Source organism: Nyctibius grandis, chromosome 7 (genome assembly GCF_013368605.1).
Source record: "Nyctibius grandis isolate bNycGra1 chromosome 7, bNycGra1.pri, whole genome shotgun sequence".
NCBI classification, from domain to species: domain Eukaryota; kingdom Metazoa; phylum Chordata; class Aves; order Nyctibiiformes; family Nyctibiidae; genus Nyctibius; species Nyctibius grandis.
Genome location: NC_090664.1, coordinates 59,752,324 through 59,767,985, shown reverse-complemented (window position 1 = coordinate 59,767,985; position 15,662 = coordinate 59,752,324). Strand labels below are relative to the sequence as shown.

Genomic DNA, 15,662 nt, shown 5'->3' with positions numbered 1-15,662 from the left:
CGATGCCCTGCTGGGAGGGGGTCCCTGGCTTCCAGACCTGCGACGCTGGTGGCCACAGGGGCCCCTGGAAGCTGGCCAGGCGGAGCTGATTCCACGAGGTGTGTGGATGGCAGCAGGGATGGCAGAGCCTGGCGACCTGCTCCTCGGGCACCTCAGCCGCTCCCCTGCGCCACGCTGGCATCTGTGCCCTGCAAACAGCCCCAGAGGGTTCGGCTGCAGAATTAAAGCCCTTCTCTGGCTGTGAAACACGTGGGGACAAATTCCTGACCGGCCCCAGGGGCTGCTCAGACCGCCAGCCCTTCGAGGCTGGGTGCAATGGAGCATCAGTGTCCCCATGACCATGGGCTGCCGGGGGGCGTCCGAGCCCTGGCACCGCTGTGCTGGGCGGCAGAGAGACGGGGGACAGCGGGAACGGGTGAAAGGCCCAAGGGAATGGCCCCAAACCCACCAAGAGCCTGCTGGAAACCAAGGCTTACAGCGTGCCCTCGGCTCCAGCGGATGCTCTGACTGCTGCAGCCCCTCCGGGTCCGGCTGCGGGGGGGCCCTGCCCCGCCAGCCTCCGCCCCGGCTGCCCCGGCTCAGCTTCGCACCCACGCGCCAGCACCCACCTTCCGTTGCCAACTTCGGTGGTTAGTGCAGTAAATGACTTAACTAAGCGGGGCCTGAACGGAATGACTAATAAACGTTATGTCACAGCACACGCTTCAGCTCATAGCAAAATGATTTGTAATTACCTAATTAGCGTTATGCAAATAACACCCTCATCTCCATAACGTTCCTTCCCAGCTCTCTATTAAAAGCAGGAAGCCAACTGCAGGGCTCCAGAGGCGGCGAGGAGGCCGAGGGCAGCCCGGCCCGCGGCGAGGCAGGGCTGTGCTGCCAGCCCGGCCGGGCTGTGCCCTCGGGGGGTCTGGGGGGGTCCTCTCCTCTGCACGGCCCCCCACGAGCTGGAGGAGTCTTTCTGCGGGGGGCGGCGGCAGGGGACAATGGCTGAGGAAGGGTGCAGCCCCCGGCACCCCAGCAGAGCTCATGGGGGGTGCAGAGGGCACGGCCACCCTCGGCCGTGCCCAGAAACACCCTCAGGAAGGGGGTGCAGCTGCGGGAAGTCTCCCTGAGGAGCAAGCTCTGATGTGGGCAGCAGGAGAGCACAGCCCTTCCTCTTGCGAGGGCTCCTTCCAGGGCTCTGCCCCCCCGCCGGCACCACCACCCGCATCAGCACGCACCGGGCGCAGCACCCAGCTCTCCATCGCTTTCCCTCACCCACAGCTGCTCGCCCCAGAACAACATGGGGGCAAAACGCCTCTCCTGCTACTGTGCCGTGGTGGCCAGTGATCTTGGATCTCAGGATCTTGCGCTTCACGGGCGTTAGAAGTGTGTGTGACATCTGGCTGGAAAGGTGCCTGCCCTTTGCCATGGCTTCGAATGCTCCGTGGTGCGTCCTGTACCCACCCCAGCAGCAGCCACGGGGCTTGGAGACCATCAGCGCTGAGGGAACGGACCGGTGGAGGGATGCCAGGCTTGGTGTGCACACCAGCAGACCCTTGGGAGGATCGAACGACCCCGGGACAAAGGGCTCCCCAGGTGAATGCCAGCTGGCTGGCCTCTCCCAGGCAGGGAGGGCAGGCTGTGCCACCCCTTCCACCCAGGAACCAGCCTGGGACTCCTCCTCTGGGGGAAGACGACTGCACGTGCCTTTCTCCTGCTGGGGGTGAGGAGCTCTGGGGCATCAGGAGGAGGCCGAGGCGGCAGGGCGCCGGCAGGCAGCCAGGCTGCTGGGCTCTTCCCCTCTCCGTGACGCACTCACCTAGCCAGGACACTGAGCTGGACCAGCACCTTGCCCCGTCCTCCAGCCCTGAGCCACGGAAGGGACGGCACCGTCCCCGCTCCGGGGAGCCCCGCAGGCAACGCGCCTCCTGCCCTAAGGGCGTCTGCTGTGGGGGCTCCGAGGGCACCAGCTCCCAGCTGAAAAACAAGATTCTTGGAAAATACGCAGCTGGACTGCCTGGGTGCTCAGGGAGCGTTTGCAGCTCCTAGAGCTTGGATCGGGCCACGCTGTTGGAGCAGCAACCAACACCGTGCCTGGGGCACCCCGATATACCAGAACGGGCTCTATTCTCCTTAAATCCCTCCCACCGAGTCCAGTGGTCGGACTCGATGATCTTAAAGGTCCTTTCCAACCAAAAAGATTCCACGATTCTGTGACTCACCCTTGGTCTGAGGCCCCGGCGGCTGCGGTCAGGGTGTTGCAGAGCCCAGGCTGGGCTGCCCACACTGACCAGGGGCAAACAGGGACGTTTGTGGGGTTCCAGCCCCCTCGGACAGCCTGTCCCACCACCACAGCTCAGGGGCACCCCGGAGCCCCAGGGCTGCCCGGTCCCAGCCCTGGCAGCAGCCCCAGCGCGGCTGAAGCCCCAGCGCCGGCTCCGCCAGCAGCAGGACCCCCGTTCCCCTTCTCCTTTGTGCCTCACGGATTCCAGCTCTGCCCTGAACAAAGGGCCCGTTGCTCTGAGCAGAGCCCGGGAAGAGCTAACAAAGGACGGCGGCTTTCCTTCTGCACCAGGATCAGCACCTCTCCCTCCCTGCCAACACGGGACGGCAGCGCGGGGCTGGAGCGTGGCTGTGGCAGGAGAGCGGGGGGCTGCGGGGCCACCCTCGGGGTCACAGGCCGGGGTGGGCACAGTGGGCACACGAGCTGGGTGCCCTGGGGGGGCCGTGCAGGTTGGGTCAGACTCGAGTCACAGCTTTAGGGGAAGCACGGGGCCTTCTCGGGTTTGTCTGGGGAGAGGCGGAGATGTCTACCATGGCGGGGACATTTCTGGCCACGTGAAAGGGCATCACAAAGCTGACGGCCCAGGCAGGAGGATCTGCGGCACCTTGCTGACGCAGAGCTGGCAGAAGGCCCTTCCCTGCCCTGGGCGCAGGGCATGGGCTCCTTCCCGGTGGCCAGAGGAGCCCTGGGGCTCAGCTCCGACTCGCCAGGGCTCAGGGCCCGGAGGAGGCCACTGCTTGGGAGCGGGGACCCCTCCATCCGCCTCGGGCAGAGGGGCTGTGCGGGGCCGGCAGGCAGAGCCCGTCACCCTGGCCCGTGGCTGCCGGCAGCCGTGCTGGTGGGAGCCCATTACGGCAGCGCCATTAGGATTAGTGGGCAGTGGAAACGAACGCGCTCGTCTCTCTCTCTCTCTCTTGATGATTTTTTGATGATGTTTTAAAGACTGAGCTCCGTGCAGAGTTGCGGAGCAGAGTTCGGAGCGAGGCGGCTCTGCTAATGGGCGTTAACCCCGCGACCCCGATGCCGCCCGGCACGAGCGCGCCGGGTGGCAGCAGAACTGGCGAGGGCACGGCAGGCGGGCGGGCAGGGGCCACAGCACGCAGACCCCGATGGCAACGGGGCCACCAGGCTGAGGGGGCTCGAGGTCCTCTGCAGCTCCCGTGGCGAGGGGCTCAGCCCTCGGGGAGTCACCCCTCACCAGCTTGCTGAGCTGGAGCCGGGGCCAGCAGCCCCCATGGCCAGCAAGCACCTCCTCAGGGCCAGCAGATGAACACCGCAGGATGGGGAAGAAATGGGGGAACGGAGAGAGAGATCCTTTGTGCAGTGCCAGGGGCCAGCACGAAAGGGTGGGACAGAGCTCTGCTGCCCCAAGGTGCCCCGAGCCGGGCAGCCCAGCACGCCAGGGGTCTGTCGCTGTCACCTGAGGAGGCAGGGAGGGATGTCGGAGAGGAGAAGCAGCACGGGGAGGAAGGGCAGCAGCGGTGTCCCAGGAGTGCTGCCCTTACAGCCCGTGCCAAGGCTCTTCCCTGCTCTCGGTGGGAGCCAGCACAGCTTTGGGCAGAAGTGGTACGTCAGGGTGGCTAAAAAACACCTTCGCTTCAGCGCACGGCTGGGCACGGGGGTCTGTCCCGCTCCGTGAGGGGCTCACACCACACACCGCATCAGTGCAGAACGGCCCAGGCCGGAGACCCCACCGCAGGGACCTCGACGTGGAGTCAGGCAGTGGCACGTCCCACCTCCTTCCCCCGGACACCCTGCCTCTCCCTGGGGCACGGCCTGAGACCCCAGGCCTGTGTGCCAGCCTGGGAGCTGGGCGGGAGCACTTCCATGCCAGCACACCAGGCACGGAGAGCCCCACGCCAGCGGCTCCCCAGCTGGCCCCTGCCCTGGGCAGACGGGGCGCAGCCCCTGCCCTCTGATGGTGCGGACGCCTGCCCCTGCAGCCCAGCAGGTCCAGGGAGGAGGAGCAGGATCCCACCCAACATCAGCAAACGAGAAGCAGAAGGCTCCTCTACCACCTCCACTCTCCCAGCCACATCCAGTCTCTCCCTTTGCACTGCCCTTCTCCTGCTCCCACCCGGAGCTGGCGCAGCTGAGGTGCCCCTGCGTGCCCGGGGGAGCGGGTGGTGGCACAGGGAGGTGGCGGGGAGACGCTTGCAGCGTGTGGGGACCCAAGGGCTGGTCCTGCCTCTGGTGCAGGCAGTCCCCAGCCCACAGCTCCGCTCTCTTGCTGCCAAGTCCGTGGAGAGTGTCCAGGAGCAGGGGGCAGCCAGCAGCCCCCAGCCTCGGGGTGCTTGTTTGCAAGCTGCCACCGTACCACATCATTACGAGGTGTTTGGGATATCAACAAATTAGCAGGCGTCGGGGAAGGGAAGGATGCAGCACCATTCGTAAATGTCAGCTCGCTGCCTCCTCATTTTGCAGATCATTAAACCCAATATTCCTAACCTGTATTAGTGCAACGGGGACGGGCCCCCTCCACAGCGACAAGCCGCCGGGAGAGCCGCAGCGAGAACATTGCTGTGGGGACCCCACGGCGCCTCTGTCCCCGCGCCCCCAGACCCCCGGCTGCCCCACGCTGCCCACCCTGCCCACGGGGGCACGCGGGGGCGGGCAGGGCTCTGCGCAGCCACACCATGGAGATGGGCAACCTGAACCGTACCGCAGGGCACGCAGCGGGGCACCCAACGTGTGTGTGCGTGGGGAAGGACAGCAACGGCAGCGGAGCCGGCGTGGCACGGGGAGAAGGTGCTCCCGAGGGACACCGTGCAGGGGGTCACCGCAAGGGACCCCGAGTGCCATTTCTGGGGGGGGGGGTGGATGCCGTGCGGGGCTGGGAGGCAGCGGAGGGGCCGTGCGGGGCGTGCGCAGGCACCGGGGGTCACGCTGCGGGCGCAGGAGGGAGGGCAAGGACGGCGCGGGCTTCCCGGTGCAGGTGGAGGCTGGCTGCAAGGGGTGTGCACACGAGGGGCTCTCAGAGGGGCAGCACGGGGCTGCACGAGGGCCCCCTGGCACCGCAGAGCGAGGGGGTGCAGAGCTGATGGAGACGGGGACCAGCCCGGGCACAGGCTGCCTTCCTGCTGCAGGACGGAGCAGGGAGCTCGGCGGGTCTGTGACGAGCAGGAGTGACTTGTTAGCGCAGAATTAAGAGGCTCGGCGGCGGGGAGCGCGCGGGTGACACCGGCTGCGTGGGGCAGGCGGGGGCTGAGCAGCAGCAGCTGGGATCCCCGGCAGTGTGGTAAGCGCAGCTCAGCCCCGCGCTGCCGGCTCGCCGAGATCGGCCCGACAGCCCCTGACAGTTGGCATTAATCACGCACATCGCCCCAACACAACTCTTTACTGGCCATCAATTTCCCGTGGGTTTTAAAACTAAAAAACAAAGACAAAACCACGTCGTTTGGCCGCCACTGAGCAGCACATTAAGGGGCTGTCAGCCTCTCGCCATGCACCCTGCATCACTCTTTAAGCACATGAGAAGTTCATTATCCCCGGAGCTCTGGCAGCCGTGGGGATGCTGGCGCAGGGAGCGTCGCGAAGGTGCTCCCGCTGCCAGACGTGCCCGGTGCTCCCGGGGCCCTCCCGGCTGCCCCAACAGGAGCCCCCGGGCACGGGGGGGGCACAGCTACAGCAGGGTCAGGAATAGGGTACTCCTGGTCACAGCTCTCCGCTGGGCTTTGATCTCAAGCAGCCTTTCCTGATGCTGCCAGCCCGCCGCGGTGACGGTGACGAGCTCTTCCCTCTTCCCGGGGCTGCCGTGAGCCCCTGACAGCCTGACAGGGCATTTGCCAGCCCGTGGGCGCTCCCTGACAGCCTGAGCCGCGTCCCGGGTTTGGTGACATCCCGGCAGCCCAATCCCACGCCTGCCACACTTTGCTGATGCTCCCTAGCAGCCTGACACTGCGCTCTCTTTAACATGCGACCATGTAAAAAAGCAACAGCTCGTTTGATTTATGATACTTCAGAACAACTAAGATTCAATTGCTCCGCACGTCCCTGCCTCTGATTACCTCCTAAATGAGATAAACTGATGGCAATTTATCCCCAGCCCTCACCAACTTTCCCGGGATGCCAACCTGAGGCGCCCGTGCCCTGCGTGTGGGGCAAGGCTCAGCCCCGGGTCCTCAGCTGGGACCAGCCGCTGACCACTAAGATCACGACGGGCCCTCACACACAGGCACATCTCCCGCTTGCTGCCAGTGTCACCTCTAACGTGGGCTGCCGGGCAGGACGGTGACCTGGGTGCGGCTCCAGCGTGGTGCTCACCCTGACAGCCCAAGCACCAGCCCCAGTCACTGCCCTGCGCCTGCCCTGCGCTGCTGGGTCCCGGTGCTGAGCCACCGCGGTGCCCGGAGCAGCATCGGCTCCGTGGAGCAGTGCCAGTGCTGGGGACAGGGGAGGGACACACAGAGACACCTAAGGAGGGTGCCCAAGCGAGGGAGAGCCAGTGCCAAGCAGGCACACGGCAGGCAGGGCACCGTCTGCCTGACAAGGGGCGTGTGGCTCAGCTCCGCAATGTGTGCTGCGCACAGGGGTGTACCAGGACCCTTCCCAGGCAGAGACGGCCCCTCTCTCCAAAACGAGGTACAGAACCATCAAATCACAGAGTCATTTTGGGTGGGAAGGACCTTTAAGATCATCGAGTGCAACCGTTAACCCAGCACTGCCAAGGCCACCACTTGTCCCTCAGCACCACATCTACACGGCTTTTAAACCCCTCCAGGGATGGAGACTCCACCACTGCCCTGGGCAGCCTGTGCCAGCGCTTGACAACCCTTTCCATGGAGAAATTGTCCCTGATCTCCAGTCTAAACCTCCCCTGGCACAACCTGAGGTGTTTCCTCTCGTCCTAGAGAAGCCGTGTCCAGCTGTTTGCTACCGGAACACGGGTACAGCAGGGCCAAGCTGTGACGCCCAAGCGCGTGCTGCCTCCACCCCGCAGCAGCGGGCAGCTCCTGCGGGCACAGAGCGCGGTGCCGCTGGCACAGGCGCTGCCCGCAGCCCCCCGGACCTGCAGTGTGCCCAGCCTGGATGCAGGATGCCCCCCGGGCTCCGCCGTGCTCCCCTCACCGCTCCCTCCCCACCGCCGCGCTGGAGCAGGCTGGCAGCCGCTGCCACGTGTCCCGGCAGGGGCAGTACGGCAGGTCACTGCGGAGGCATTTCTGCTCCCGGCTCTGGTGCCAGGGGCTCTGGCAGCAGGAGGAGCAACGGTGTGCAAGGGCTGTGCAGTGACAGATGAAGTTCTGTGTTGATAAATGCGAAGTAATGCACATTGTAGGGAAAAATTACATTACTCCAGCACCTGACAGGGCTCTAAATTAACTGTATCAACCCAAGACAGGGCCTGGGTATCGCTGCGGATAGCACAAGACCTCTGCCCAGCACACCCCCGTGGGCAAGGACCAGGGCAGGGAACATCAGAAGACACTCTGATGCCCTCGTACACATCACGTGGCACCACATCGTCACCACGCGCAGCCTCGGTCACTCCACCTGCCCAGGACGCTGCCAGACAGAGAAAGACAGCAAGGGTGAGCATGGGTCTGAAAAAACCTCCCTATGAAACGACAGGAAAACTGGGATGGCTCAAAGATTCGTGGACTGGGCATCCAAGGAGGAGGGTGACAATCGCCGGGTCTGCACAGGGCAGGGGATGCTGCCAGGGGCTGGATCACACACGTCTTGTGGAAAAAGACTTTGAGCAATGGTTAGTCCACATTACTGCTTCATAAAAGTGTTCCCACATTTAATTACCTTTTCCACTAAGAAATTGCATTGAATTTTGTGTAACCTGAGATCCCTGCACCGTCTCACACCACGTCACCTACACCGACCAGCCCTGCAGACCAGACTTCCTTCTCTATAAGTCCTGAAAACTTCAGTCCTTTGCTCCTCAGCCTTCATTCTGGTGAGCTGAATACCTTAATGTCCACGTCATAAACACATTTATCAAACCCAAATAATTTTTGTGACCTTCTTTACAACTCTCTCCAGTATTTCCACGCTCTCTTGGAGCATTATTTACAGGATGGGACCCACCCTGATACTTCAGCACGTGCTTTCTCAGCCTCACGCGTAGGGGCAAAGTCATTCTACCCTTTGGGATCCCACTTTTCAGACATGTAAAGGATACACGTCTCTCTTTTAGCCAGAGAGCTGCAAACCAAGAGCTGATGCGGGGAAGGGCAGTAACGTGTCTGGAGAGTGAACACATGCCCATGGCTAAGAGCACACCGGTCGTTTAACAAGATGTAAATACAGGTGATGCCGCTTGCTTTCCATGAGACACCCAGTGTACACCACAGACTCAAATGATGCTCAGGATGCCTGAGATTTCCCTAAGATTTCCCTAAATCTTCCCTAAACTCAGTGATTTCCAGACAAGGGTAACTGCAACGGCAAAGACCGACCAACCGAACTGCCAAACGCCGATGCAGATCATCACCACGGCGGTTCTGAGAGAGAGAACTCAGGAAGGGTTGTTCTGCCACGGGAAACCCACACTGCTGCTCTGCCAGGGGAGCTGAGATGTGGAGCAAGATGCCAGGAGAGCCGCAGTGGGCTTTGCTACGTACAGGCTAAAATTTCCTGGGGTGTTTCACAGCGCCATTAGTTTCAAACACTCGTACTTAGCCCCTCTCCTCCTGCCTTTAGCCACCTGAATTAAACCTCTATTTTGGTTCACCACAAAAGCTGCCCCAGGCAGCAGCCCCTCCTACCTTCTGCTGCCGCGCTGGGGCCGTCGGGCCGCGTCGTCCCCGTGCTCTTTTTCCTGCGATGCTTCTTCCTGTTGGCGTGCGGTGACGGGGGCGGCTCCAGCTTGGGGCTGGCAGCGCTGGCGATGTTGGGGCTGGAGCTGAGCGAATCGGCGGTACCGTTAGCTGGGGACAAAGATAAAGAGAGTAACGTACAGCTGGACAGCGACAGTCTGCTCTGTCTGGAGACAGCCAAGCGTCCTGGAGACAGCCCCGGTGCTCCCCTGGCTCAACACGCACAGACGGGACGGTTCCCGCGCTCAGCCCCTCGCAGGGGCAGCTCTGACACCCGCCCCAGCCCGGGCTCCCTGGGCAGGGTCAGGCGGGACACGCTCTGCACTGGGGTTCATCTGGGACGGCCCCACAGACACAGCGCTGGCATCCTTGTGGCCCGGACAAGCCCAGCGGCACCCCCGGGGGCAGCCTGCCGTGCCACCCCTCGGCGCGTGTCCCGCTCAGCAGCAGCGTGTGCTCAGGAAGGGGCACTCCGGGAGGTGCTCTCGGACCCCCCGGGCGCAGAGCTGGGTCCCGGGACCGTCCCCGCCGCTGTGGAAGCACCGATCCCCCGGCACTGCTCTGCCAAGATGAGGAACCTCTGCCACACTCGGGAACCTGAGCGTGAGGGTCTCCATAGGCTTCCGATACGGAGCTGGAGAAGCTGCATCCCCAGCAGCAACGCACCAAATTTATCCTCAATCATACTGTTCCTTACAATTAATAGCAGAATTAGAAACAATCAGGGAGCTGCCTAATTACTGTCAATTAGAGCGCGCTAATCAAGCTCCGATCACACACACACACGCTGCCGCTGCACTCACCATTAAATGTCAAATTTCATTAGAGACCAGCAACAAAATCAAAAGCCTGACATTCAATTTCAGCAGCACACACAGCGCAGGCTTCCAATCAGCATAAAAATGCAGACTCCGGGGAAGGCACCGAGGCGCAGGAGCCCGCGCCGCGCTGTTAACCCTCTCCGAAATACACTCCTGCCTCGCCAGCGTCCACCCACCGCGGGCACGGCAGCTCCGCGCCCGGCCCGACGCTGTCCCGGCCAGCTCGCCGGCCTCTCTGCAACCACCCGGCGTCTCCCATCGAGTCCTGACTCCAATTCCCGTGTTTGTGGCACCCACAATTAAACAAGCGATCGCCGCGTCCAACCAGGGCGGCCCCTCGCAGGACGAGCCCTCTGCCCACCCCAGCCTGGCCTCCGCTCTCCCCCCAGCCCGGCTCGCCGGGGCCTGGCCCGGCTCTGCGGGGCGAGGGACGGACTGGGCTGCCCCAGGCACAGGTCTGGGTGCAGCCCCGTCCCCCTCGAAGGCCGGGGGGACACGCGGCACCAGAGCTCTTCCATCTCTGGTTTCTGCTAACTTTGGCACACACCAGTCGGGTGTTTCTGCTGATATTTATCCACGGGGAAATAGTTCGCCCTTGACAATTAACAGAGATAAATCTAATAAATTCAGACTCTATTTTTATAAATATAAATCACTGACGCTGTTCAACAGGACTCTGCTGCGAGCAGGTGTGAGGCACCTTCATCTCCCAGCCCGGCTGTCGCAGGGGACCTGAACTTTCTCGTCGGTGCATCCAGCCGGTGTCCAGCTGCTCCCCAGGACAGCCCCGGGCCAGGCCCCGCGCTGGGGCATCCCGCCCCGCTCCAGGCTCACCGGGAGGGCTCGTGCCCTCCTGCAGCTCCCACCGATGTGCCTGCGCAGCGGTGCCGGTGCCGTGAGCTGGGTGACAGCCCGTGAGGCTGCTCCAGGACGGCCGGGCTGGTGGCCCCCGTATGCTGCAGCCGGCCCGGCGACACTTCTCTGGGTCACTGACATGGGGCAGGGCGAGGCAGGACGGACCCGCGGGGCTCGGGGTCCAGCACGGTGTGGTGGGACCCGGCAGGGCGGACGAGCAGCCGTCAGGGCTCGGGGCACACGGTGAGCGCTGAGCCGACACGGCACAGGGAGAAGCGGCAGCATCTGAGCCCCGTTCATGTCAGGCTCTGGGTTTCTGTGCACGAAAGGGGCTTCGGGTGGCCACAGCGGGCTCCCTCCGTGGGCAGGGCGCAGAGGCCGGCTTGCCCTCCTGCGGCACCCAGGCCAGAGCCAGGGCTGGCAAAACGCACAGCGCGGCCACGCTGGGGCCCGGGCTCGGCAGCACGGTGCTGGGAGGAGGACGAGACCGGCCACGGCGGTCCCCGGGGCGGGGGGCCATCGGGCAGAGAGCCGCTGTCCCCAAGGGCTGTGACACCACATTCGCCTCTGCAAGGGCAACGAGCCTGCTCGAGGGCGTGCGGACCCGCTCGGCTCCTGCCGCCCGCGGGCACGGCTCCTGGGCAGGGCACGGTGCCGTTGGCGGCAGGGTCAGCCCTCTCCCGGTGCGGGGACCGTCCCCGCAGCCCCCCAGAGACGTGCCCGTGTCCAGTGCGGAGCAGCGGCCCCCCCTCGCCCCCGTCTCCCCCGGCCGCCCCGCTGCACCCCGTGTCCGCGGCCAGGGCCGGGGGGCCGCCGGCACATCAGCGCTCAGAGCTGCGCCCTTCCGCTCCCGTCGCCCGCGCTGCCCCATCAGCAGTAACAGTCTGATTAATTCGCTTCCAGCAGGGAGCTGATGGGGCCAATGATGGAGCCGCTGCATCAGGCGCGCTGAAATTGATAGTTTTTCACAGTTACAAATGAGGAGCCTCCTCAGCTGCAAATGGCGCCCGCACAGTCGGACTCCGGTAATGATCATAAAGAGGCTCTCTTTAAACTGCGAAAGCCCCTGGGACCGCGCGGGGGGGCGGCTGCCGCGCTAATGAGAACTACAAGGGGCGAGCAGGCATGGAAATGGCTCCTCCACTCTTGATGTGCATTTAACTGCTTTTTTAGTGCGGCGGCAGAGCCAGGAACGAAGGAGTGATGAATGCAGCACAAAAGCATTTATTTTCCAATTCGGCAAAGTGGCTACGTTGGGAAATGTATGAATTATTTTAATTCACTCAACTGTCCTGAAACATCACAGAGAGCGAGGGAGCGTGGGGGAGGCGGCGGGGCCGCGCTCGCTGCGTGCTCCGGGGACGGGAATCGCTCCTGTCCCTTCCGCTGCCCCGGCGCCCGGGAGCTGGGGGTGCCGAGCGGGAGCGGGGATGGGGCAGGCAACGGTCACCTCTCGCAGGGTGAGCCGAGAGTGGGACAGGCAGAGGAGTGAGGCCAGGACAGTCCTGCTGCGGAGCAGTGTCCCTCGGCTGGAGGGGGACCGCGTTACGAGAGCCTCTCCCCTGGCTGGGCACTGCCAGCTGACCCTCACCAGGGCGCACGGTCACAGCGAGGACCCAAGGGATGTCCCTGACACCTGTGAGCAAACCCTGGGCTCGCAGGCGCAGGGCAGAGCTCAGGACCACCGAAACAAACCTCCCACCGTCTGCAGCTGAGGGGAGCGGGTCAGACGTGCTACTTACAGGGGTTGGGGCAGGCGCCGGGGACAGCCACGGCCTCGTTCCACTGGTCCGCGCTGGAGACGGAGTAGGAGCGCTGGTGCATGCCGTCCGGCTTCGAGCTGAAGCCCACGAGGTTGATGCCGCTGATGGAGCGCTCCGAGTGCAGGGAGGTGCTGCTGGTCGAGTGGGGGGCGCCTGCAAGAGGGACACGCACTTAGCACGGGTCAGCTGCCGCTCCGACGCACAGCAAGAAGGCGAAGCTGTCCTGTACCTGCTGCGACATGCCCTGGGTGCCCTGCCTGAGGACAGGCTCTGCTTGGCCCTCCTCCCCGAAGGGCTGCCCGTGCCACCCCCCAAAGGTGCCCAGCGCATGCCACCTCTCCGAGGGACACCCAGCTGGATGCACGTCGGTGCACGCACCGCCGGGTACCCTGGCACACAGCCTCCCCCTCCAGCCAGATTTTGCAGCTGGAGTTCACGGTCTGCTCACGATCCTCACTGCGGCCTCGGGCACCTGGACAAACACAGCCCACCCCATCGCCGGCGTGCCCGTCCTCACGCCTTAACTTCACTCCTCGCGCGTCCCCAGCAAGAAGCACAACCACGCTGGAGGCACCAGGAGTGAACGGAAAATCACGCGGAGGATGTTGAAGGGACAAGCAGAGGAACAGACATCTGTGAGCTGGGGACTGCGGCGGGGAAAAGCCTCTTCCCGCTAGCTCGAAACCCCTTGAGCTGAGCCCAGACCTTGAACCCCCCAGGAAAGGAGCGATTTTGGGACTAGAGGCCATCATAGAAGACAAGATCACTCAGAGATGCAAAATGGGTCAAGTGTTCCTGGATTACAAGAACGCCCAAAATTTCCAGAATAGTGAACAGAGCAGCTCCGACGGGGAGCAGAAATCCCGCTGCTCGAGGCTGCAGGCGATCTGTGGAGGAGGCTGTCGAGGGAATGCCCCACAGCTGCCCACCACGGCAGCTCTGTGCCTTCCCTCAGGGCGTTTGGCCACTGCAGAGAGTGCTTGGGGAGCTGGGGGGAGCACAGGGCCCTTTCCCTACCCTTCCCTCCTCCCGTGCCCCGAGGCGCAGGTGCTGGGCTGGGACTCTCAGAATCACAGAATCACAGAATCAATCAGGTTGGAAGAGCCCTCTGGGATCATCGAGTCCAACCATTGCCCTGACACCACCATGGCAACTAGATCAGGGCACTAAGTGCCATGTCCAGGCTTTTCTTAAACCCCTCCAGAGATGGTGACTCCACCACCTCCCTGGGCAGCCCCTTCCAATGGCTAATGACCCTTGCTGAGAAGAAATGCTTCCTAATGTCCAACCTGACCCTCCCCTGGCCAAGCTTGAGGCTGTGTCCTCTTGTCCTAGCGCTGGTTGCCTGGGAGAAGAGGCCGACTCCCACCCCGCTACAACCTCCCTTCAGGTAGTTGTAGACTGCACTAAGGTCTCCCCGGAGCCTCCTCTTCTCCAGGCTAAACACCCCCAGCTCCCTCAGCCGTTCCTCGCAGGTCAGACCCTCCAGACCCTTCCCCAGCTTGGTCGCCCTCCTCTGCACTCGCTCCAACACCTCAACATCTCTCTTGAAGTGCGGGGCCCAGAACTGGACACAGTACTCAAGGTGCAGCCTCACCAGTGCCCAGTACAGAGGGATGATCACTTCCCTAGACCGGCTGGCTACACTATTCCTACTCGCGCCAGCCCTTCTGGCCACGACGAGGCCGCACCACACCCGCAGGCCGGCCTGGCCGCTCACCCCAGCCCTGCCTGAGCCAGGAGCCGGGCCAGAAGCAGCCGAACGACTGGTTTCTTGGGTGCAGTATGGAAGTGGGATCCTTCCACAGCAGCAGGCTGGGGAGTAGGTGGACGCTGGCGGGACAGCTCACCTGCCCATGCCTTTGACGGCTCGGGAGCCCAGAGCCCCCCTGCAACAGACGCGTCCAGGGCGTGTGCTGACCGGGGTGATGTGGCCACCAGCCCCGCAGCAGGTATGCCTGCTGCCTGCCATCGCCCTCCCCTCCAGCGCTCCCAGCCTGGGCCACAGACCCCTGCTCTCCCCCCGAGCCGCGGGGTCCTGCCCGCGGGGCCGCAGCGGCAGAGCCGCGGGCTGGCTGCCTCCCGCCCGGCTGCCGCACGCTCCCCCTCCCTCCCCTCGCTCAGCGCCACAGAAACACGTGTAAAACCATGACACTGACTTTGCCTCTAATTAGCCCTTAATTTACAAGACACACTCGGAAGGGTAATTAGCAGGCGCTCCGCTCCTGACTGCTGCATCCATCTCCTCTCGCCTCCCCGTGGGAGGGAGCCTGCTGCCACCGGAGCAGGGACACGGCTGCTCCCCCGGGACCGGGACGAGCTGGTCCTGGGCACCGTGCTGCCGGGTTGGGATGGGACAGGACGGGACGGGTGGTACGAAGCCACCACCAGCACAGGCTGAGGCAGCGCTGGCCGGTGCTTTAGGGAGGGCAGGAGGCTGCCTGGCTGCCTCAGCTCGGCTAGGACTGCTCCTATGTTCTTCTGCCTCCCAGGAACACGACGGGATAGACCCCGACCCTCTGCACCCCCGACTGCCCCGAGGCCCTGCAGAGCTGCGGGCACGGACAGACAGTTGCCTGCAGTTACGCTTTCACGAGGAGCCTCTGATTGTCCGTGCCCTCCTCAGCACTGCTCTCCTGGGTGATGGGTGCCTGCTTCCCGGGTCCTCACAACGCGGAGGAGACCGGGTTTGTTTGGGGGAACAGGGGTGTGGTAAATGTTAACGAGGCACACGCTGGACAGCAGTTTGGGAGCTCACCCTTGTACGGCCAAGGACAGCACAGGTCTTGTCTTTGATGCGCCAGGCCTTGCTCCGGCACAGGAACAGGGACGCTGCCTCCACGCTGCGCTGGAGCAGAGACTGCGGCCGTACGCACGAGATGGTGGTGGAGGTCAGCCCAGGACCCCCGGGGAGGACACCCTGGCACGAAGCAAACCCTGCTTTCTCTCGTACTGCAGCAGGCCAACAGCACACTGCAGATTAATGCTCTTCACCGTCTGCCAAACCACGTCCCAACGAGCCACTGGTTACCGCTACCCAGTAACCAAAACTTTAAGGTGCTCGGTGCCAACTGACCATCATTTATTCCAAATAAAACTCAGAATTCCTGCAAGGCACCTCAGCGTACTGACCCTCGAGTACTCTGTTGGTGTCCGCAGCCAGAGCACGTCTCAAAGCCTCCCCGAA

At 63.6% G+C, this 15,662-nt stretch overlaps 1 protein-coding gene across 2 annotated transcripts in view; it reads right to left on the bottom strand.

Moving 5' to 3' along the window:
- Positions 1-15,662, bottom strand: part of AGAP3 (ArfGAP with GTPase domain, ankyrin repeat and PH domain 3) — a 106,991-nt gene that overhangs the window by 4,732 nt on the left and 86,597 nt on the right. For both annotated transcript variants that reach the window (XM_068404812.1, XM_068404811.1), the window contains exons 12-13: positions 12,455-12,628; positions 8,986-9,147 (exon numbers count right to left, since the gene is read on the bottom strand). In XM_068404812.1, coding sequence (XP_068260913.1) covers positions 8,986-9,147; positions 12,455-12,628 — 336 coding nt within the window. The remainder of the gene's footprint in view (positions 1-8,985; positions 9,148-12,454; positions 12,629-15,662) is intronic.